The 23,981-nt window shown below is 36.4% G+C and overlaps 4 protein-coding genes across 4 annotated transcripts; 3 read left to right on the top strand and 1 right to left on the bottom strand.

The window, feature by feature from the left end:
- Window positions 1-1,783: 1,783 nt before the first annotated feature.
- Window positions 1,784-9,072, top strand: LOC306868113 (uncharacterized protein; the record flags this gene model as incomplete). Its single annotated transcript, XM_079414145.1, has 5 exons — window positions 1,784-1,834; window positions 1,910-2,646; window positions 3,545-3,641; window positions 8,048-8,098; window positions 8,174-9,072. The coding sequence occupies 5 exons, from the start codon at window positions 1,784-1,786 to the stop codon at window positions 8,897-8,899; spliced, it is 1,662 nt and encodes a 553-aa protein (XP_079270271.1). The 3' UTR covers window positions 8,900-9,072.
- A 1,427-nt stretch (window positions 9,073-10,499) lies between these two features.
- Window positions 10,500-11,367, top strand: LOC306868107 (NAD(P)(+)--arginine ADP-ribosyltransferase 2-like; the record flags this gene model as incomplete). The annotated part of the gene is made up of 2 exons (XM_079414130.1): window positions 10,500-10,554; window positions 10,630-11,367. The coding sequence occupies exons 1-2, from the start codon at window positions 10,504-10,506 to the stop codon at window positions 11,365-11,367; spliced, it is 789 nt and encodes a 262-aa protein (XP_079270256.1). The 5' UTR covers window positions 10,500-10,503.
- Window positions 11,368-13,100: 1,733 nt separating this feature from the next.
- Window positions 13,101-19,051, bottom strand: LOC306860857 (uncharacterized protein). The gene is made up of 4 exons (XM_079402831.1): window positions 18,836-19,051; window positions 15,694-16,334; window positions 14,704-14,850; window positions 13,101-14,128 (listed from the first exon to the last, which is right to left on the bottom strand). Exons 2-4 carry the CDS (start codon window positions 16,282-16,284, stop codon window positions 13,271-13,273), a joined length of 1,596 nt encoding a protein of 531 aa, XP_079258957.1. The 5' UTR covers window positions 16,285-16,334; window positions 18,836-19,051; the 3' UTR covers window positions 13,101-13,270.
- LOC306860863 (RNA-binding protein with serine-rich domain 1-like) lies at window positions 19,043-23,757 on the top strand. The gene is made up of 7 exons (XM_079402841.1): window positions 19,043-19,143; window positions 20,271-20,423; window positions 20,506-20,691; window positions 20,775-20,880; window positions 21,843-21,996; window positions 22,755-22,896; window positions 23,180-23,757. Coding segments are annotated over exons 1-7 (849 nt in total). The 5' UTR covers window positions 19,043-19,141; the 3' UTR covers window positions 23,286-23,757.
- Window positions 23,758-23,981: the final 224 nt, after the last annotated feature.

Here is a 23,981-nt window from a genome sequence, read left to right as displayed (position 1 = left end):
GACAGAACTGGAGAGGATCTGCAAGGAGGAATGGCAGAGGATCCCCAAATCCAGGTGTGAAAAACTTGTTGCAACTTTCCCAAAAAGACTCATGGCTGTATTAGATCAAAAGGGTGCATCTACTAAATACTGAGCAAAGGGTCTGAATACTTAGGACCATGTGATATTTCAGTTTTTCTTTTTTAATAAATCTCCAAAAATGTCAACAATTCTGTGTTTTTCTGTCAATATGGGGTGCTGTGTGTACATAAATGAACTTAAATGATTTTAGCAAATGGCTGCAATATAACAAAGAGTGAAAAATTTACGGGGGTCTGAATACTTTCCGTACCCACTGTATATATATGTTAGCAACAGTGTTTTATTATTTTTTTATTATTTTTTTTTTTTACATGGATTGGACCCGGGCTCCAGTTTGCAAATCGCTGCTCTACATATAGGCTATAGCAACACATAACCCCCAGCCTCTTCAAGAAAGGGTGTGTGTGTTTGTGTGTGTGTGTGTGTGTGTGTGTGTGTGTTTTCATTAAAGTAATAATGGACCACAAACTGAGCGTTCGTTTTAATGGGGGAAAAGGTTTGTTTTAACGTGAATATTGTCGTTTTGTTAATATAGGCCGTCGTGCCAGGGTGAGCACCGGCCACTGTGGCATATTTTAGCTCATTATGAGTTTTTCCGTCGATACTGGAACGCGTGTGAACAACAAAACCCAATAGGCCTATACGCTTCAAATAGGCCTATATCGCGTATATGATTTGTGCGAATGAGAGAGGTAGGATAACTTTACCTTCAGTTTCGTTTTGTTTGGCTTGTTTATAGCTAAACCTATATTATATAGCCTACTGCAATTATTTATCCATTAGTATTAATATTATATAAATATTAGTATAACATTTATCCACTTATACATGACTTATCTTTTATTTATTTTTTTTTCCTCTCAAAAACGTAAAATTAATTTTTTACGTGTTTAAAAAAAAAAAAAAAATGTGCGTGTCCCCTCACTCTCACTTTGTGCGCTCTGGCGCTGACCCTGATAGATGCATTTACATTTTGACAGCCTAAAAACAGACTACATTCACACAAAATGTATCGTATCCTAACTGCGTGAGCTTAATCAGATTTGTCATCGTTATTTTTTACAAAAAATATCTGGGGGACCCCCTAAATCTATTTTTTTTTTTTTTTTATTATTATTATTATGATTATTTTTTTTTTTTAATCTGTGCTTCTCATCCATTCTGCGCTGTTTATGGGTAGCGCTGCTTCACCATACAGATTTAACTACTCGCACAGCTAAATAAAACAGATCAGGCTGAAAACATCTGGCATGTTAGACAGACAGGAACTCAAGAGTTTGTCCAGTGTGAAACCACACAAGCACCAAATATTCAGAGGTGATGATGATCTACACACACACACACACACACACACACACACACACACACATTCATTATCAGGGGTATAAAACAGCCAGTTTTTCATCTTTTGGTTTGAGGAGTCGTTGTCATCCCTCTGAGTGACTGACTTTTCTGATCTTCTGATCCTCTCATTGTTGCTCCTGAACTTATAAAAAAACTAAAAGACAACACGATCTGACAACAAGAAAGAACAATATTCTCAGGTAAATTTGGTGTTCACATGAAAGGTCAATGTACATATTGCTTTCTGTAATAATTAGTGTGAATGGTTTAGTATTTGTGAAATGCTGTTGTGTTTCTTGTCTTTTAGCATCTGCTCTATAGATCTACTAGATCATCTGAGAGATTTTTCTGAATCAAGATGCTGCTGATCATTGAAGCTCTTCTTCTCATTTTAGCTGCTCTAGGACAGGTAAGCTTGTGTTCTAGTATGAATATTACAGCCATTAATACTCATGATTGATCATTATGGTTTCTGTTGCTGCAGGATCACAGAGCAGCTGCTGTTAAAGGACAGATATTTCCACTGGATATGGCACTGAATTCAGTTGATGATCAATATGAGGGCTGTAGAAAGGAAATGGCAGAAAAGGTGAAGACGGTGTTTCTAAAGAATGAAATGAATAACTCACCTGATTTTAAAATTGCTTGGAAAAAAGGTGAAGAATTTGTCAAGACCAAAAATGATAGGCTGACAAAGAATCATTTAATCGCTATTTATGTGTACAGTGATAGTAATGTATATAAGCTTATTAATACTGACACTCGTTGCGGTAAAAAACTGTACAAACAAAAGACATACAAATGGTATTCACTTTATTTTCTTTTAACAGAAGCGATACAGATTCTGAAAACACAAAACACATGCTATTCAACTTATCGTGGTACCAAAGCTGAATTTAGCAAGGATGTTCTGAACCAAGAGGTTCGTTTTGGCTCATTTGCTTCATCTTCTCTTGATCGTAAAAAAGCACAGGGTTTTGGAAATATATCTTGCTTTGAAATCTCTACTTGTGAAGGTGCTGATGTGTCAAAATACTCCAAGCTTCCTCATGAGAAAGAGGTGCTGATTCCTCCATATGAAAAGTTTAAAGTCACAGCTGTCAAGACAAGAAAAGGTCAGAAAGATCTCTGGTGTGATACTGTGTATGTGTTGAAAAGCTCTGGAAAGAGAAGTGACCTCAACTGTGCTCTATTCAAGAAACCAACCAAGATCATAATGAAGTAATGTGTTGTGTGCTGAACAAAATGCTTGAATTTATATGATAAAAGCATGTACATCAGTACCATATATAAAGAATCTTTTGTTTGTTTTCTCAGATTTCTTCAATAATTATTTGTCAGAAAATACAATGTGTTTGCATATCTTCAACATAAAGAAATAAAGTTGTTTTTCAGTGACCCAATTCAGTGGCCTTTAAGTGATTTTATGTTATTCTAAAACATTTAGACATTATACCAGCTACAGGTGGAGAGGAGAGAGAGTCATAGAGCCAATCAAGTGTATGGGGATTATTAGGAGGCCATTTATGTATAATTACAATATATTATCAATACAATAAATTATTTTTGCTTCTTGTTGAATTTAATTTGTTTCAGTAAACTTAAACAGAAGTTAAATCCTCTTAAATACTTTAAAATAAAAACTGACTTAATATTTTTCAACTTAATCTTAATCAGGAGACTGAGAAGAGTTTCTATGATGTTGGAGTTTTTGTGGTTTTCATTTTGCAGAAGAATAAAGCTTGTGGTTTTGTTGTTTTGTTGCAGCTTTACTAACACCATGATGCTTTACAAAATGAGCGGTGATGAATCTTCTTAAATGCTCATCTCACTACATTAAGTCAAAATGTATTAGTAGCTAGCAGTTAAATGAAAAGGATTAGCCTAATTTAAGTAGTAAATAATTGAGAAATTCTAATTAATTACTTAACTTCAACAAAACATTTAATTATTCAAGTCTTCTTATGTGAACTTTAGAAAAGCTTATCTCCGTTTGGTTAAGTTCACTGAACATCATCTTAGTGTATGCATTTGAAAAATATGTAAGGATTTATACATGAGTCTTACTCATCTTAGACAGACAGGAATTCAAAAGTTTTTTCTACTTGAAACCACACAGACCAGACCTTCACAAGTGCTGCTTTATCAGAGGAGATGAGAAGATTCCCTCTTTCAACTCTTGTCCGTTTGAGCCGCGTATTAGAGATGTGTTTCTGGTACAAGAAATAGTAGGTGAGTCTTTACTCACTCATTCATGTTGCCAGATCTTGCTAGAAGAAAAAAACACAAAGAAAAACAACTTCATAATAAACCAAAATAAATCCAAATACTTAATATTTAAAATATAACCAAATTATTGTGACCCACAAGTTCCCACTTTATAAGTCTATGAACTAGATCGTTTTGTGAGCTATGCACAAACAACAAGCTTAAAGACATTTAAAATAAAGAGGACATGGCAACACTGCATGAGAAGTGCTCTGCAGAGCATAGGATACACCAGGGGGACTCCAAACTCGCTCCTGGAGGGCCGGTGTCCTGAGTTTAGCTCCAACTTTTTCTCAACATACCTGCCTGGACGTTTCTAGTATGATTAGTAAGACCTTGATTAGTTGGATCAGCTGTCTTTAATTAGGGTTGGAGCTAAACTCTGCAGGACACCGGCACAGCAGGACCGAGTTTGGAGACCCCTGGGCTATACAAAAAAAAAAAAACAGAATCAGAATCAGAATGAGCTTTTATTGCCAGGTATGTTTACACATACTAGGAATTTGTATTTGTGACGGAAGCTTCCACAGTGCAACAGAATGACAGTGACAGAACAAAAACACAGATAATCAAACAATAAAAAATAGAACAAGTAAATAAGGAATAACAATATACAAATTAACAATTGTATATAAAGGTATATTACAATAGACAGTTTTGTATGTACGGGTATATTATGAGCAACGTATGCGTGTTAGATAAATAAGTGTATAAATAGTGTTGTGTGTTCCACAATTACTATCAGGTGTTCATAAAATGGATTGCCTGAAGGAAGAAACTGTTCCTGTGCCTGGTTGTTCTGGTGCTCAGAGCTCTATAGCGTTGACCAGATGGCAATAGTTCAAAGAGGGAGTGTGCTGGATGTGAGGGGTCCAGGGTAATTTTGCCAGCCCTTTTGCTCACTCTGGATAAGTACAGTTCTTGGAGAGTAGGGAGGGTTGTACCAATGATTCGCTCAGCAGTCCGGACTACCCTCTGTAGTCTTCTGAGGTCAGATTTGGTAGCTGAGCTGAACCAGACAGTTATTGAAGTGATGGATTCGGATGGATTCAATGATGGCGGAGTAGAGCTGTTTCAGCAGCTCTTGTGGCAGGTTGAACTTCCTCAGCTGGCAAAGGAAGTACAACCTCTGCTGGGCCTTTTTAACAATAGAGTTAATGTGAGTGTCCCACTTCAGGTCCTGAGAGACGGTGGTGCCCAGGAATCTGAATGTCTCCCCTGCCGTTACAGTGCTGTTCGTGATGGTGAGTGGGGGGAGAGAAGGGGGGTTTCTCCTGAAGTCCACAATCATCTCCACAGTTTTGAGCATGTTGAGTAAGGTCGTTAAGACTGCACCAGACAGCCAGCTCCTTAACCTCCTGTCTGTAAGCAGACTCGTCACCGTCCTGAATGAGGCCGATAAGTGTAGTGTCGTCTGCAAACTTCAGGAGCTTGACAGAGGGGTCTTTAGATGTGCAGTCGTTGGTGTAGAGGGAGAAGAGCAGTGGGGAGAGAACGCAGCCCTGAGGAGCTCCAGTGCTGATGGTGCGGGTGCTGGATGTGTATTTTCCCAGCCTCACTAGCTGCTGCCTGTCTGTCAGGAAGCTGGTGATCCACTGACAAGACGGAGGTGGGCACGGAGAGCTGAGTTAGTTTGGGCGGGAGGAGGTTTGGGATGATAGCGTTAAAAGACGAGCTGAAGTCCACAAACAGGATCCTCACATAAGTCCCTGGTCTGTCTAGATGTTGCAGAACATAATGTAGTCCCATGTTGACTGCATGCATCGTCTACAGACCTGTTTGCTCTGTAGGCAAACTGAAGAGGATCCAGCAAGGGTCCAGTAATGTCCTTCAGGTGGGCCAGCACCAGTTTTTCAAATGACTTCATGACCACAGACGTTAGAGCCACAGGCCTGTAGTCATTTAGTCCTGTAATATTGGATTTCTTTGGGATGGGGATGATGGTGGAGCGTTTGAAGCATGAGGGGACTTCGCACAGCTCCAGTGATCTGTTTACATTTACATTTACATTTATTCATTTAGCTGACGCTTTTATCCAAAAAAACTTACAATTGCTATATATGTCAGAGGTCGCACGCCTCTGGAGCAACTAGGGGTTAAGTGTCTTGCTCAGGGACACATTGGTGTCTCACAGTGGATTCGAACCCGGGTCTCTCACACCAAAGGCGTGTGTCTTATCCACTGCGCCATCACCACCCCATCTGTTGAAGATCTGTGTGAAGATGGGGGCCAGCTGATCAGCACAGGTTTTCAGACAGGCTAGTGTAACACAATCTGGGCCTGGTGCTTTTTTCCTTTTCTGCTTCTGGAAGACCTAGCACACTTTCAGACCTTTCCACACTTTAATGTCTTTCAGACCTTTCCACACTGATGCTGAGTCACTGGAATTGAACTGAATCCTTAGTTTTCCAGAATAATTCCTCTTTGCCACTCTGACCTCCTTTTCCAGTGTGTATTTGGCCTGTTTATACAAGACTTTGTCCCCCTTCCTTGGCCTTCTTTGGCCTGACGGAGCTGTCTGAGTTTTACAGTGAACCATGTTTTGTCGTTGTTGTAAGTTAAATGAGTCCTGGTAGGAATGCACATATCTTCACAGAAACTGATATAAGATGTTACAGTCTCTGTAAGCTCGTCCAGATAATTTGCAGCAGTCTCAAAAACGATCAAAAAATTATGCATCTGTTGGCAGTGGTTTAGTTAAAATTATAGAACGAGTTGTAATATTTCTTTGATCAGTGAGCTGTTTTGTGTACACACACAAAGTCATAATTTGGGGAATTCACTCCCTTATTTTAATGTGGTTGTCACTCCTAAAACTTTACAGTGTGGTCAGACTTTACAGAACCATATTGTAAAATGTTATGAAATTTATCAACAGTCAACAGTGTTAATAACAGCTTCAGAAAATAACAGTCAAAAGTTGCTTACAGATTTGTGATATAATCAGCTGCTCTAACCCAATCAGTGAATGATCGTGTGGACAGGTGAAGACTGGTCATTGTAACTCTTTGAAACAGCACCACATACTGGCCATTGTCTGAAATTCATTATAACTCTTCATTACAATAGCCTCGTCAAAAAGGATTCCTAGGCACGCACTTTGAGGTTTGGCTCAGATTATTAACGAGCTGAATCTCTCACCAGTCATAGATCTGATCTTCAACCCTTATAACCTACAAACTGTGTGCAGTCAGTAGAGCAAAAAGATCAAACTGATCCAACAATGTGCCAAGAGCAGATCAAAACGTAAATCAGACCAGATTTGAACATTTTCTAAAGACAAATGTGAGTGACATTTGTTTGTGTAAAGTGCTGTATTTGATCAAAAGTCAAGATTTTAGGAACTACAGCAAATTACCTTAATTTTGACATTGCTATCTGCTGAAAACAGATGCATGCCACATACATTACATACATTACCACATACATTTTAAAGTATTTTTAATAAGTTTAGTGTCACATCTTGCAGATCCACACCTTTGCATGTTTTGCAAGCATCCTTTCTGTGATTACTTAAGAATCTGAATGACTTTACATAAATACTAACCAAATGACTTTTCTGCACCTTTTTCAACCTCTTCTTCTCACCAAAGCTGCATTTATTTAATACACAATACAATAAAAAGAGTAATTTATTTAAATATTATTACAATTTAAAATAACTGTTTTCTATATGAGTATATTTTAAAATGTAATTTATTCCTGTGATGCAAAGCTGAATTTCCAGTATCATTACTCCAGTCTTCAGTGTCACACCTTCATAAATCATTCTGATATGCTGATTTGCTGCTCAAGAAATGTTTAATTATTATTATAAATGTTGTAAACATTTATAATAATAATAATTAAATCCGAGTTGATTTTTTTTTAAACCCTGTTTTTCCCTTTTGACCTCAGGCTTAAGTTATCATTTTCATCAGCAAGTTCATGCAAATTCATGCATGCAATTATTATGAAATCAGATTGCTACAATATGCACTTTATTTCTTAAAACACACACACATTATCAGCATTATAAAAAAGCCACTTTCCTCATCTCATGGTTTGAAGAGTCGTTGTCATCTGGCTGTGAGCTACTGACTTTCCTGATCTTTTTCTCTCATCACTGTTCCTGCAATCCTGAAAAATAACAAAAAATAAATCAGAATCTGACAAAAAGATACAACAATATTTCTCAGGTAATATTACACTTCCATTAGTGAACATCGCAGATTTAATCGCTATCTGTCAGAAAATACCAATACAAATTTAAACATTTTATTGAGTATCTGAGAAAAAGGTTATTTTTCTTGTCTTTCAGCATCTGCTCTTCTCTAGATCCACTAGATCATCTGAGAGATTTTTCTGAATCAAGATGCTGCTGATCATTGAAGCTCTTCTTCTCATTTTAGCTGCTCTAGGGCAGGTAAGCTTGTGTTCTAGTATGAATATTACAGCCATTAATACTGATGATTGATCATTATGGTTTCTGTTGCTGTAGGATCACAGAGCAGCTGCTGTTTCAGAACAGATATTTCCACTGCATATGGAACCGAATTCAGTTGATGATCAATATATGGGCTGTAAAGAAAAAATGGCACATCTGGTGAAGACAAAATGTCTGAAGAAGGAAATGAAAAACTCAGCTACATTTAAATATTATTGGCAACACAGTAATAATGTTGTCAAGTTTCCAAAAGATCATTTAACAAGGTATCATTTAATCGCTATTCACATGTACACCGGTAAATATATATATCGTCAGTTTAATGATGCCACTCGTTACGGTAGAAAACAGTACAAACACAAGGCATTCAAATGGACTTCACTTCACTTTCTGTTAACAGAAGCGATACAAATTCTGAAGAAACAACAAAATAAATGCTATTTAACATATCGTGGTACTACAGCAAATTTTGATAAGTATGTTCTGAACAAACAGATTCGTTTTGGCTCATTTACATCCTCCTCTCTCGATCGTAAAGTAACGCAAGGTTTTGGAACCAAGTCTTGTTTTGAAATCAGAACTTGTGAAAGTGCTGAGCTGACAAAATATTCTCAGTATCCTTACATAAAAGAAGTGCTGATTCCTCCATATGAGAAGTTTATAGTCACTGCTGTCAGGACAAAACAATATTATAACAATCTCTGGTGTGACACCGTTTTCACTTTGAAAAGCTCTGGAAGAACAAGTTACATGAACTGTGCTCTATTCAAGAAACACTAAAAATGTGTTGCATTGAAATGAAAGTGCTCTGAATTGACATGATTCAATCATCAAGACAGGTCCACACAAATCTATATAATTTTTTCCCCTCAGAATGAAGAATTCAATAATTCTTTGTCAGAAAACAATTTGTTTGTATCATTTTAACATGATGAAATAAAAGTATTTGAAATGACTTGATTCAGTGTCCTTAAAGTGATTAAATGGGTCTCTAATTCATTTCTTCTACTGAAATCTTTTTGCATCACATCACAGAACATGTTTATAGCTTGTTATAGCTCTACTTCTACGTAAAGTTAGCAGTAGTGTGATAACTGCTATGCATAACTGCATGCATCTTTTTTTATGACAACTGAAACTAGACTGAGTAATCAGACTCCTGACTAATTTATCATTTTAAAGTTTAGAATTTAGTATTTAGAATATTATAGACTATTGTAACACTTTGCAACAATATGTTAACATTACTTAATGCAAGAGTTGAAATGCAATGGAATGAAAACAACACTTTATTTCTTAATTTTGGTAAATTTTAATAATGTTAATTAATACATATACTAAAACATTTTCATATTTGCACTTAAACTGCAACATTTAACATCTACATAATAAGTGTCAAAATTACTTTAATTTCAACATTGTTTTCTTTTGAAAACAGATGAGTGCTGATCACAGGAAAACAGAAGTATATTTCATCTAAGGAGATTACAACATACATTTTAAAGTATTTTTTTAATGACCTGTACAGTTCAGGTCACTTCTTTCCAACATGAACACAGTGTCACGCAAGAGATCTCCAAACCTTCTGCATGATCAAGAGAGCAGGAAGAAATCAGCCCAAATGTACAGGATGAAAATGAAAAAGATTCTAATGAACAGGGAAAAAATGTAAAACTGTATTACTTTTCTTTTTCTTTTTGATGCTTGAAAACCCCTGTTCATCTTTGATTGTTGTATAATTGTTCTTGTATGCAATCGTACAAGCTGATGAATACAAAAACATTTCTATGTTAATTTCATTTGAACTCAGGAGTTAGGGTTTGGGTTAGAGGGCATCCTGTTTACTTCTAGATTGCACATTTTCATGCGAATTCGCCATTGCATAAAATTACTATGAATTCTGAAGAAATCAGGTTGAAAGGTTAATTTGTCCAGTTTGACAACACACAAAGCAGAGACAGCTATTGCTTCTTAAAACACACACACACACACACACGCATATACACATATTATCAGTGATATAAAAAGCCACCTTCTTCATCTCTTGCTTTGAAGAGTCATTGTCATTTGGCAGTGAGCGACTGAATTTTCTGATCTTCTTTCATCCCTGAGCTCTAGAAAAATAACAAAAAGAAAACAGAATCTGGCAAAAAGAGACAACAATATTCTCAGGTATGTTTGAGGTTAAAGTAAAGGTCAATATTACACTTCCATCAGTTAACATCACAGGTTTAAGTTATTATTTCATAAACTTCTGCTAATTTGCATATTCCTGTGTAGCATATTCCTGTTAGAGTAATATTTATTTGTGAAACACTGTTGTGTTTCTGGTTGTCTTTCAGCATCTGCGCTTCACTAGATCTATAATTATCTGAGGGATCAAGATGCAGCTGATCATCGAAGCTCTTCTTCTCATTTTAGCTGCTCTAGCACAGGTAAGCTTGTGTTCTAGTATGAATATTACAGACATGAATACTGATGATTGATTATTATGATTTCTGTTGCTGTAGGATCACAGAACTTCTGCTGAAGGACTGAAATTGGATATGGCACTGAAATCTGTTGATGACCAATATAAGGGCTGTAAACCTAAAATGACACATCTGGTGAAGACAAAATATCTAATGAAAGAAATCAATAACTCAGCTCAATTTAAAATTGGTTGGAAAGTGGGTGAAATGTTTGTCAAGTTCCCAAAAGGCTATTTATCAAGGAATCATTTAATCGCCATTTATGTGTACAGTGATAATAATGTATATCATCATTTCAATCCTGACACTCGTTACGGTAAAAAACAGTACAAACACAAGATGTACAAATGGTATTCACTTTACTTTCTGTTAACAGAAGCGATACAGATTCTGAAGAAAACACAGTATGGATGCAGGTTAACTTATCGTGGTACTAGTGTTGAATTTAATAAGTATGTTCTGAACAAAGAGGTTCGCTTTGGCTCATTTGCTTCATCTTCTCTTGATCGTAACATAGCACGAGGATTTGGATCTAAATCTTGTTTTGAAATCTACACTTGTGAAGGTGCTGATGTGTCACAATACTCTAAGTATCCTAATGAGAGAGAGGTGCTGATTCCTCCATATGAGACGTTTAAAGTCACTACTGTTAGGATAAGAAAATATCAGCCTTATCTCTGGTGTGACACTGTGTTCACTTTGAAAAGCACTGGAACAAGAAGTGACCTCAACTGTGCTCTATTCAAGAAACCACCTAAGTACAATGTTATTTACTGAAAAAAATGTTAACACTTTATTTTAAGGGGTCAGTGTAATATTACACTATAAATAGGACACCTTAAGTAATATTAATTAACTACATGTACTCACTGTATGGTTAGGCCAGGGTTAAGATTAGGGTTTGGTTTAGGGTTACTTGCATGTAATTTTGCATAATTAGTTGTTTTCATAATAGTAAGTATAGTCATTTTTTTTCTCAGCTATTTCCTCTTCAATAATTCTTTGTCAGAAAACAGATTTTGTTTACATAATGAACACAATTAAATAAAGTATACAGACACTGTAACAAAAACATCTTTCATCAAACTGTTTTGCCCCCTGCTGGTCAGATCTAACAGCTGTTACTTCACTTGTTGAATACAAATAACTTTACATTAACGACTGCTATCAATATCATATAGCAGATAAAGTAACGAGATAGAAACCACTGTAACTTGTTGAGTAGGCTATAAAGGCAAATAGACTAAAGTACAAACTAACTTTACCAGCATAGGCCTAAACACTGTTTTGTAAACCATACATAACAAATGTGATGCTGTGCAAGCTAAAAGTAGCCTACATCTGAATTTGTGATTATTATTGGCTCTGTCGCTCTCACTATTTGCTTGCAAACTCTTTATGGTTCGACGTTCATTTTTGAAAGCTGAAAGCTGTCAATCAATGTGAGTGGGCGGGACTATACTAGGGGGCGTGTTTGTATTGGGAGGTGACGTCACTCACAGACGACCGTGCCGAATGCTTTGATCAATGCAGGTGATCGGTAAAGGCTCCGCTAAAGGCAGCTGCCAAACAGTTCGTGCCTGTGTGAACGAACAGAAAACCTTCCTGGAACATTACATTATTTTTTATAATAATAATAATAATTATAATAATCTTTTTTACCCCAAATGCAGCGATTATACCCTGCTAACAGTAACGGTACGCACAATAGGTCAATATTCACTATTACCCAAACTCGTAAGACATTTACAGTTGCAAATGGACTTTGCTTTTTCATTTGAAATGTGGCAGTCACTGTGCGTTCGTGAAAGCGAAAATAAAAAAGATAATGCAAGATTTGCAATTGCATTGGGGTTATGTCACAATTTATGCGCCCACATGTGGAAAACGCAATTGAAAATGCAATTCCTTTTGAAAAAAGTCCTGAATATTCTTCCATAATGTCCTCTTTCCACTGCATTTAGTAATAACCTGACCGTCTACAACCCCCCAGAAGTATGCAATTTCGTGCGAAATCCATCCCGACAGCTGGTAGATTTAACCGTAGTGATTTAGGTTAGGGCAAAAATACGATTATTGTAATATTTGTACTCTTTCATTATTTAACATTTGGTCAATTTCTACCCAAAAAGGTTGCATAGGCTAGGCTAGTTATTTTGTAAATAAAAATGTGTTTTTATTTAAAAAACCACAAACAAAAGTTTGTCTAATTTCGTTTTTTAAACATTATACTTGTTTTAATGCTGATTTCTAAGCATTTTTAAACATATATATAGTTATACCATTTATGATAAAATATTTTTCTAAAACAGACGTTCATTCCTATTTCAAACTTATAACATTAGAATAAACCATACCTGTATGAAACATCTAAAAAAATAATAATAATTCAACTATTGCTGTTTTCAGGTTTTCATATTCCAAACCAATGAGTATTTTACTACACATTTCTATAGATGGTTTGACCCTGTGCTTAAATAAACAGAAATTCAAAAACAACAGCACAAACTAGGTCTACTGATATTTATTTTCATTTCATATAAAAAAGGCAAAATTACTGTATACAATTAATTAAAACGGAAAACATGGGAAACTTTTTTTTTACTAAAACAGTTGTGTAGAATAAAATACACTGTAGGCCAAAGTATTTGGACCATGAAGTCCAGATTTTAGCCATTTCTCAGACGTTCTCCACCTTAATGATGTTCAGCTCAGGCTCGGGCGAAACTGGAAGACTAGAGGACTGGTTAGGGGGGCTACAGGCCTGGAATGACCTGTCTGCACTGGTGGAGGATATGTCTACTGATTTATTATCCATCCCTGTAAAGGAGTCTGTGTGCGGCTGTGTGTACTGGGGTGCAAATGTTTGAGTGTGGGTTTGCGTGAATGTTGGCGTGTGGGTGAACGGGGGCCCGCCGGAGGTTGGGCACTGCTGAAACCCATTCATGCTGGGTGGGCTGAACTGGTCTAGAGAAAACACCTCAATGCTCTCTAGACCAGAATCATGGATTTCGTTATATCGCGTCTGAGCTTGGCTGCACTGAGCGTAAGCACCCTGAACGGTCGCAGTCTGGCCGAAGGGTGCAGAGGAGGCCAGGGAACAAGACGCTGGTAATGCTGGCGCAGATGTGGACTGCAGAGGCTCGAATTTGGATGCGAGATCTTGCAGGGTGCTGAGGATCTGCTTCTGGACTTGAGTCTGCTGGGCTTGTTCTCGCTCCAGTCGGCCCTGATGGTCCACCATCATCCTCAAAGCCAGTCCCAAACTTCTCAGCTCAGAGCCCAACAGCTGGATCTGCTCCTGCAGGCCGCTCAAGGCTCCAGGGTCCAGGCCGCTCCGCTGGGGAGGAGGTGAAGGCTGGTTACTCACGTTTTGGACCCGTGCAGGGGGGGCTGGATTTTGGGATGTCGTCCCAGAGGTGGATGGGTCGGGAAGGCGGATGCCGACACGCGGAGGGTGTTGAGGAGCGCGAACGGGAACACCAACCCGCTGGTGCATCCACCTCCTGTGAGGACTGGCTCCTTGGTGCAATGATCTCTGGGAAATAAAGATTTAATTAAGCCCTCATTCTATATAATGATGAGAAATAATAATAATAATAATAATAAATGAAACATTAATATTAAATTTTTAAAATTACATTTTATTAAATTATTTAAAAATCATTCTGCATATTGGTTATGGGATGGCACACTTAAAGTCACCATGAAATCAAAATGGACAATTCTTTTATTTTTATGAAATATTGCATTTATTATAAATCATTTATTTTTATTTATTTTTATTAATGTGGCCTTGTATTCAACATCCTTTCCCTCTTCAGTGACATCTCTTCCCTGATGACATGTTTACTGGCATGAGGGAGGGATCAACCTGTCACTCACTTGAGATCCACCAATAGCAAACCAATTAATTCCCCATGGACAAAATTAAGACCCGTACAACATTTTTCTTGTTCGAGAAGCCGTTTCACTTGGATATATGTCACAATAGGGAAGAAAAGACAAATTCCAGTTCATGCCGACTTTAATCAACAAATAATTATTATTGGTTATAAAAAATATTTTTTTATCTACCTCTAATGATAATAGTACTGGATTGTCATAACTTACTATGTTTGGAGGTCTGGCTGTAGTCAGGTCATAAGATGATGTCTGAGGTAAGGCAAGCTTTCTGCCTTCAGATCCAGAGAAACAGGATGGGTCTCGTCTCACTGACAGCGACACCTGCTGGCCGCTCTGAGGAACGCTGTCTCTGACCTTCACAAATCACATGCAAGTTATGGTAAAAAAACTTAACCACAAAAATGAAATATGATTAAACTCACAAACACACACGCACAAATAAATAAATAAATATATGAATGATATATTAACTTTTTTTAAATGAACTGCATTATCCTTTAATGTGCACATTTTCATTTGAATTATTGCAATAGTCATTTTTATTGTAAATAAATTACTTAATTTTATTTTTAAAATATATTTTAAAGCAATTTAATAATCCCATAATGAATAAATGCATTACAATTTACATTTTTTTATATTACTGTAATGTACTATTACTATATGTGACTTCGTATGGTTACTGTTCTGTATATATTACATATATTACTGTAATGAAATATTTGTCATTAAATAGCTTTTTTGCATTACAGTCATGAGAAATAGAGGAATAATGTGCTTGATTATCATGAAAATAAAGGTACATTTTCAGCATCATTAATCATTATTCAGTCTTCAGTCACATGATCCTTCAGAAAACATTCTAATATGTCGATTTGCTGCTCAAAAAATATTTTTGATTAATATCAATGTTGAAAACACATTTGCTGCTTTGTATTATTTTTCTTTTGGAAACTGATACATTTTTCTTTCAGAATTCTTCGAATAGAACATTCAAAAGAACAGCATTTATTTAAAATTTATTTGAAAATAAATGTATTTGAATTTGTATTATAAATGAATTTTGTAACATTATAAATGTCTTTACGGTCACTTTTGATTAATTTAATGCATCCTTGCTGGATAAAAGTATTAAGTATTAAAACTTTTGAACAGTGGTGTATGTATATGTAATGTATATCAGTACACTCCACCCACCCGTGCTCTATGGAGCAAAGCCTTATCCAGCAGTCGTTTGCGAGCCACTAGCACAGGATTGGCAGGTGAAGGTGTGTGTCGCCGTCTTACATAATTAGCACCACTCATTGCTCCGGCTCCCACTCCTGAACGCAGCCCTTGGATGCCAGCCTGCTGCTGTGCCAACGAGGTGACGCTGACAATCCGGATATCCTCATCTTTTTCCCCCCTTTGTGCCTCTCTTATGCCAGCCGAACTAGTCCCAGACGACTGTCCTCCTCTCACATCCAAGGACGCCCCGGCCTGCTGGGAGGCAGCAACTCGAGAAGCTTCTCTGAGGAGGTTCCTCAGCTGCTGATTGCTCCAGCCAGCCGGCCGTGTCTCAGAGCTGCCCACCTCCCTCGCTGATGTTGGCACCGAATGACTGCTGTTCGCAGCTGCTCTGTCCTCCTTTCGAGCTCGCCCTTGAAACTCCTTCAGGAAAAGGTAGATGGCCTGCGCAGACACCTTGATGTTCTCCAGCTCCAGCATGGCTTTGATCTTACGGAAGCTCAAACCTGCTTCCCGCAGCTCCACCACCTTGCGCTTGGCAGCGTCGTCCAGTCTACCCATGCTGGAGACCACAGCACTGACACTAAAATGCTGGTTGGTTCAAGCAGATCCTGAAATCAATGCAAAAACAAAAGTGATGTTCCCCTGAAAATTTATTTTTTATGCTCTTTACGACTCCCCTGCTAGTAGTTTTTATATATATATATATATATATATATATATATATATATATATATATATATATATATATATATATATATATATATATATATATATATAGTGTATCTCACAGAAGTGAGTACAGTCCTCACATTTTTGTAAATATTTTATTATATCTTTTCATGTGACAACACTGAAGAAATGAGACTTTGCTACAATGTAAAGTAGTGAGTGTACAGCTTGTATAACAGTGCAAATTTGCTGTCCCCTCAAAATAACTCAACACACAGCCATTAATGTCTAAACCGCTGGCCAAGTCAAAATATCCAAATTGGGCCCAAATGTCAATATTTTGTGTGCAAATTTACACTGTTATACAAACTGTACACTTATTACTTTACATTATAGCAAAGTGTCATTTCTTCAGTGTTGTCACATGAAAAGATATAATAAAATATTTACAAAAATGTTAGGGGTGTACTCACTTCTGTGGGATACTGTATATTTGAGCTGCACGATTAATCGTTAAAAGATCGCAATCTCGATTCAAATACCCACACCATCTAATTTCTAAATGACAACGATTCGCCCGTGTCTATTAAAACCTTGAAAAAAATCATACAGGAACATTCAAATCTGCATTCGCGCTGCTGCTGATCCAGAGAGCAGACAGTTAACGTGTTTAGGTAAGAAAAAGTTTCACAAACAGTCTTTTCAACTACACAGTATTGTTTCTGTCTTACAGTCATTCATAGAAATACTGGGATAAAAGTTTATAGTTCGGCTACAAACATTGATGTCTATGGTAGCGATCAAAATAGAGCCACTCATCTTTTGAAAGTAAGTGAAGCTTCAAATAACGTTTGTGTCGATTGCATCGTTTCGCCACTAGGTGGTGACAAGTGACTGTTAAAAAATTTATTTGTCATTGAATCATTCATTCGAGATTCGTTCAAAAACACCGATTCATCCATTAATGAAACAAGTGAGGTATGAGTGAGTCATTGAATCATTAATACAAACCAGTTTTTCTTAATTTTAATACTAAAAATTGGTGTATTAAATACACTATATTTTAAATACATATACCCCGGGTTTCACAGACAAGGTTTAAGCCTAGTCCTAGTCTAAAATGTAATTCTGAGCTGTTTCAACTGAAATAAACTTGCACTGACTGATCGTAAAATATATCAGTGCCTTTGTTTTGTCTCAAGATGCACCCCAGTAATGTTTTTATCCTAAGCATGTTTATAAAAATTGCTTAAATGTCTTAATTGAACTATGATCTAATCCTGGTTTAGTCTAAACCCTGTCTGTGAAACCGGGCCACACTGTATTATAGATTAAAATGTTTAATAATTCATTTAAATTAAACACTTTTAAATAGACTGCAGCAATTAATATTTTGTCACACATTATTTTGTTTAGTTCAGAATCGTGGGAGAATCGTGATCTCTATTTGAGACAAAAAAACTTGTGATTCTCAATTTATCCAGAATCGTGCAGCTCTACTGTATATATATATATATATATATATATATATATATATATATATATATATATATATATGATAGATAGATAGATAGATAGATAGATAGATAGACATCTAGTTTAACTTGATGTATTAAAATGATTAAAACTGAACCAAAAATAAAAACAACACATGCACACTACATTACATTTAGTAATTTAGCAGTTTTTATCCAAAGCAACTTACAAATGAGATACACACAAACTAATAAAAAAATAACAAAAACACAAAACAAACACTGATTGGATTTAGTTGATAAATATAATTTATTATAATATTTTGATAATACTCATTGATGTATGAACATAATTGTTCATAATAACAATATTGAACATAATATTACAATATTGTTTCATTTCATTATTCCATTAATTAATAAAGTGGATTCAGGGTTACATTTAAATAAAACTGAAAAAAAGGTAACAAAAAAAAAAAGTTAAAGTATATACGCACAAACACACAGTTCTCACATTTTTATATTCGTTATTTTAATTTCGTTTTGAAAATACCATTTTTGTTTTCTCCCAAAGATGCCATACTATATTTCAGTTTGAAAGGTTATAGCATTACTGTTTGAAATATAATATGTTTGAAATATCAGTATGCATATACATATGCATGTATATGCATACTGCCTGTTATTTGTTTATATTTCAAACAGTAATGCTATAACCTTTCAAACTGGTTTTTAGCTGGTCTGCCAGTCCCCCAAACCCCAGGAACACAGACCACTAGGATCAGCTAACCTTAGACTGGTTTAAGCAGTTTTTCAAAAGGGTTAGACCAGCTGCCATTTTCCAAAATCTACCAGCTTACGATTTTCTAGCAGGGAGCAAGTTGAGATTCATGTAGCGACAATGCATAGGGCACTAAAGCACTTCTAGTGCACTAAAAACACAATGGAAATCAAGTATCTCTCACCTACTGCGACTTTGCTCTTCTGTTATTTATGTTTAAAGCGACGATCTGCTCCATTGTAAAGTCACATGGCAAAGCTCGTGTGCATATCCGTAACGTGCGTCTGATATAATCAACACAACAACAGTATGTTTCGCTGAAACGTACACATTAGTGGTTTACTTTATGACCATTGCGTTAACACACGCCCCGCCTCCGTGCGCCTGTCGCAGATTCAGTGTCGTCACGCTTGCGTCCTCACGCAAACGTCGTAAAGACGCGACGAGAGTTACGCACAGCGTTTGAGTGTGTAGCGCTTTCCCATTCATCATGTAAGTTTGACGCTTTATTTTGATTAATATTTATAATATGGAACGAGTTTTGTGTCGTATATGAGGTTGAGTGCACGCAGAGAGACGCTAGCGGCGTTTATTATTATTAAATTTCGACATTTTGCGTAATCGGGTTCAATATCGGCGGGATTAGCATTAGCACAGCGCGTTGACTGAACCGAATCAATAACGTTAAACGTACTTTCTTGAAAATAAATGAAGCCGTCAAATTTTAAGGAGTTATATTATTTATATGTACTAAAGTATATATTTTTGTCCTTTTTAGATAACGTTAGGAGTTTCCATGAAGTGCATTTGTTAGTCTACACAATGAATGTCTTTGGTGAATGATGTAAATGCTTGATATTTACTACTTGATTTAAAAAGATTGTTTTATATTCTTGAATTATTCTAAACAATCTGATTTGGATTTTTATGATGTGCACTGCATTGAAACAAACAAACAAAAAAAAGTAATTACGATGGCATTTTTGTCATTTTCTTATGGTTGTTTACTATACTAATTAATTCCTTTTAAAAGAACCTATCGGTCTGTGTGTGTGTATGTGTGTGTGTGTATGTATATGTGAAAAATCATGTGCCATGACAATCTTTTGATTTAGATGCTTCTGCAAAAAAACTGCGCTTGGAACTTTTTTGGTTCTGTGCATTTATCAATAACGTTACATAAAATGCATAACTGAATGCAATAAATAAATAATAGTGAAGTACAATTTTATACAAAATTGGGTGACTAAAATGTGAAAAATAGCAATAAGGAGGAGGATCATAATTAAAAAACTAGATCAGATTTTAGGAAACAACTTTTTTTTTTTTTTTTTTGTGAAGAGGAGCTTGTGGTTATTAATAACCATTTCCTTCATCTTTGTAAATCATTTCCATTCTATAAGAGTTTTAAGTACTGTTCACATTGTTCATTCGTACTCAATTTTATTCAAGTTTTGATGACTAGAATGTGAAAAATTATTATAATAAGGCGCGTCATAATAAAGGTCTTTATTGGGGAGCTTATTGTGGTTATTAATCATTTTATTAATCATTTCCATCATATATCTGTTGCTGCTAGTGCTAAGGGAGTTTTAATCTCGCTGCTCTTTTTCACACAGGGCTCCATCACCGACCAAGCGCAGAGAGCGTTCAGAGGACAAACCCAGGGAACGAGGGAAGGAGAAGGCTGCTGGGAAGGAGGGAGCGGAGAAGGAGCGAGGCCGAGACAAGATCCGCAAGCGCCGCAGCAAATCCACTGGCAGCAGCAGCAGGTTAGATGGGACGGAGTTCAGGGTTCATGTTTGTGTGATACTTTGACCCTTTTCTAATCATGCACATCTTATTCAACCTCAGGTCCAGTTCCAGCTCAAGCAGCAGTTCTGGCTCCAGCTCAGGCTCCTCCAGTGGATCCAGCTCGTCCTCTGGTTCCAGCCGCTCCGGGTCGTCCAGTTCCTCTCATTCATCTAGTTCATCTGGGTCCTCTGGGTCTCCCAGCCCGAGCCGCCGTCGCCACGACAACCGACGCCGCTCGCGATCAAAGTAGGTTTTGGGCTTTTTGACCCAAACACTTCATTCATGAGGAAATCAGGCATGGCACTTACTTAACTTGTGCTTTTAACCAGGTCCAAATCACAAAAACGGGCTGATGAGAAAGAGAGGAAGAGGAGGAGCCCGAGCCCCAAACCCACCAAACTTCATCTGGGAAGACTCACCAAGAACGTAACCAAGGTACGGTTCAAGATCAGCACATCACATTACTGGTGTTTCTCATTCAGTCTCCTTTATTGAATATTCACTATATTCTTTGTGTATTATATGTTGTCATGATCCAAAACGTTTTGTAGTTAGTACCAGTGAAATGTCATGATTGCTTAATTTAATATAAACAAATTAAAGAGATGTATGTGGCAGTTTTATTTAGCATTTCTTATTTTTTTTTTTTATGGATTTAAGTGTTTATTTTATTGCACTTTACTTTAGCTTTTACACTATGGCTGTAGATTTAAGTTTGAAGTCTCCATTTCTGTAGGCTCTTACATTCTACAGAAACTTTCCGGTTTGATTCCCTTCTAGCTTCTTTTGGTTCTTACAGAGGGGTTTCTTCATATCATTCGCCCAATTGTTTTCCCTAAAAACATGGTGTTTGACAGTATTTTCTGATTTATGGGGTGATAAAGTGAAATACGAAATTCCCTTGTAAAACCTTTAGCTCTAATCACGACAAAACCAAACTAGAATTCCAAATCGGCTTTATACAATGTTCAGAAATGTATGCAAGCTGGTGCATAATTGATAATGCCTCATTTGCATATTTAAATATATAATTTCAGAAGATCTGTGTAATACAAAACAGTTGTCTTAATGTATGTGATTAATCAGCTGGGGACAGAATGGTGATATCTATTAATTACAGTTTTTTTTATTCATCTGGTGTCTTGCCTTAAATGAACAAGTATTTCAAAACATTTTTTTAGTTGTCTAACAGCATCATAAAATATTCAAGACCAATTAAGAAATGGGTAAATTAAAAGTTGCATAAATATAAACAAACTACTTAAATTATTACTCCAATATTGCAAAAGTACAAAAACAGCACACTTAAAAGCACATTTACACATGCATTTTAAATGATTTATTTGAATATGTTGAGGTGTTGGTGTACCATTTACTTATTCTTAATTCGTCACTAGGAACATATTCAAGAGATCTTCTTGACTTACGGCAAGATCAAGATGATTGACATGCCCCCGGACCGTTTGCACCCGAATCTGTCAAAGGGTTACGCTTACGTGGAGTATGAGTCTCCAGAGGATGCCCAGAAAGCCCTCAAACACATGGATGGAGGTATGTGTGGGGGATAAAAAAACCCAACTGAATTAAATCAGTTGCCGGCTTGTTACTGTTAACTAAAACCATAAAAAAACATGTTAGTTACTTGAAACAAAGGTTAACCAAAACAAACATTTAAAAAATGATAACACTTTACAATGTTTCATATGTTACCATTAGTTAAATCGATTAACATGAGCTTTCACTAAAAAATACTTCTAAAATATGATTAATTTCAATGTTATTTTCAGCATTTACTAATACATTATTCAAATTAAAATTTGTATCTGTTCATATTGTTTAATGGACCTGAGCTAACTTGAACTAACAATGAACCCTAGTATTTTAATTAACTAACCTTAACAAAGATGAATAAATACTGTACTGTAACCAATGTCTAAATAAAGTTTTGTTTTAGCAGGGCCACATTTCTCATTTTCAACTTGTTTAACTTGGTGTATTAAATTGCCAAAAACACAAGAAAATTACTGAAAGTTTAGACATTAACATAAAATCAGAGAATATAAAAACGAATTAATCTGAATATTAAAAAAAAGGGAAAAGTTAAATGGATCAGGTGACTGCAGGTCAGTTCACTGTAAGGGATATTTAACACACTATTACTGTTCTCAGGAAGATAACTTTTTTTTTTGTTTGCTGGTTTTTATTGTATTTGTTATACTTCTATTTTTTTAAATTGTTTGCCATGAAAATAGCCTAAGATGCTGACATGGCATTAAATAAATATATACTACTACTACTACTGTCCTCAGGTCAGATCGACGGTCAGGAAATCACAGCCACGGCTGTCCTGGCCCCGAGGATGCGACCTGCCCCGAGAAGACCATCTCCTCCTCGCCGAATGCCTCCTCCGCCTCCCATGTGGCGCCGCACGCCACCTCGCATGAGGAGAAGGTTGGCTTTTCTAATGTATTTTAGTCCTACTGGTATGCTGTGTTTTCTGTGCAGGTCGATAGGAACCAATCCATCCAATTCTCTCAGGCCTAAATTTTATTATAGTCTGCACTTCACATCTGTTTGCGAATGTACGATCTGTCCTTTCACCTCACATTTCTGTTTATTCGTCCTCATGCTTCAAAGAGAAGACAGACTTCCTTTTGTGTGTCTTATTAGGTAATTAGTGCGTGTGCGTATGTGATGCATCTTTGCCAGAGTTGACAGTTCGTCCTTTTCGCAGGTCTCGGTCTCCGCGTCGACGCTCGCCCGTAAGGAGACGTTCTCGCTCCAGGTCTCCGGGTCGCAGGCGACATCGTTCCCGCTCCAGTTCCAACTCGTCCCGTTAGCCAGATGCTCCATTCTCAAGAGTGGCTTTTCTTTTTTTGTCCTGCTCATATTTTAGTGTGAAACGACAGATAAATAGTTCAATTGTTTTCCCTTTTTTCGAGTACCTCAGGATTGTACGTAAAAGCCCTGTCTTGTAACATCGATGGTAGGGTGTATGTGTTTGGTTTTTATTGCTTTTGTCTTTGTACTTTCCCTGGGTTTGTGCTAGATGCTCCATTTTTTTTCCTTTTCTTTTTCTTTTTGTAATATGCTTTTGTTTTGAGAAATCCAGCTTTTTACTGGTTTATGGGATTAAAAAGCAGAACTTTTTTTATCCAAAATTAACATTTGTTCACTGAATTGCTTTTGTTAGTTACATTAGCGGTTCCACAAAATTCACCTCTAAAGATCGCCTTCTAATCCTGTAAAATCGAATGATCTGTAAGATTGAAAACGGAAAATCAATAAACCAGTTTAACAACAAAAATCCTCAATGCTGTCATTTTCTCACCTTATATTGTTCCAAACCTTTGTGACTTAAAAACACAAATGATGTTTACCTAAATGTTCAGTTCTTTCAACCTGGCAAAGCCTGAAATATGAAATCATAGTCAGGTCAACATATGTTTATAAATGGAATAGTTTAATGAACCTTTTATAGAAAATGTAAAGAAAAAGCTTTTTGTTGTGTATACATCAGCCTTTTCATATGATAT

Source organism: Barbus barbus (genome assembly GCF_936440315.1).
Source record: "Barbus barbus genome assembly, chromosome: 4".
NCBI lineage: Eukaryota > Metazoa > Chordata > Actinopteri > Cypriniformes > Cyprinidae > Barbus > Barbus barbus.
The sequence above is the reverse complement of the archived record's forward strand: the minus strand, read 5'-3'. Positions and strand labels throughout refer to the sequence as shown.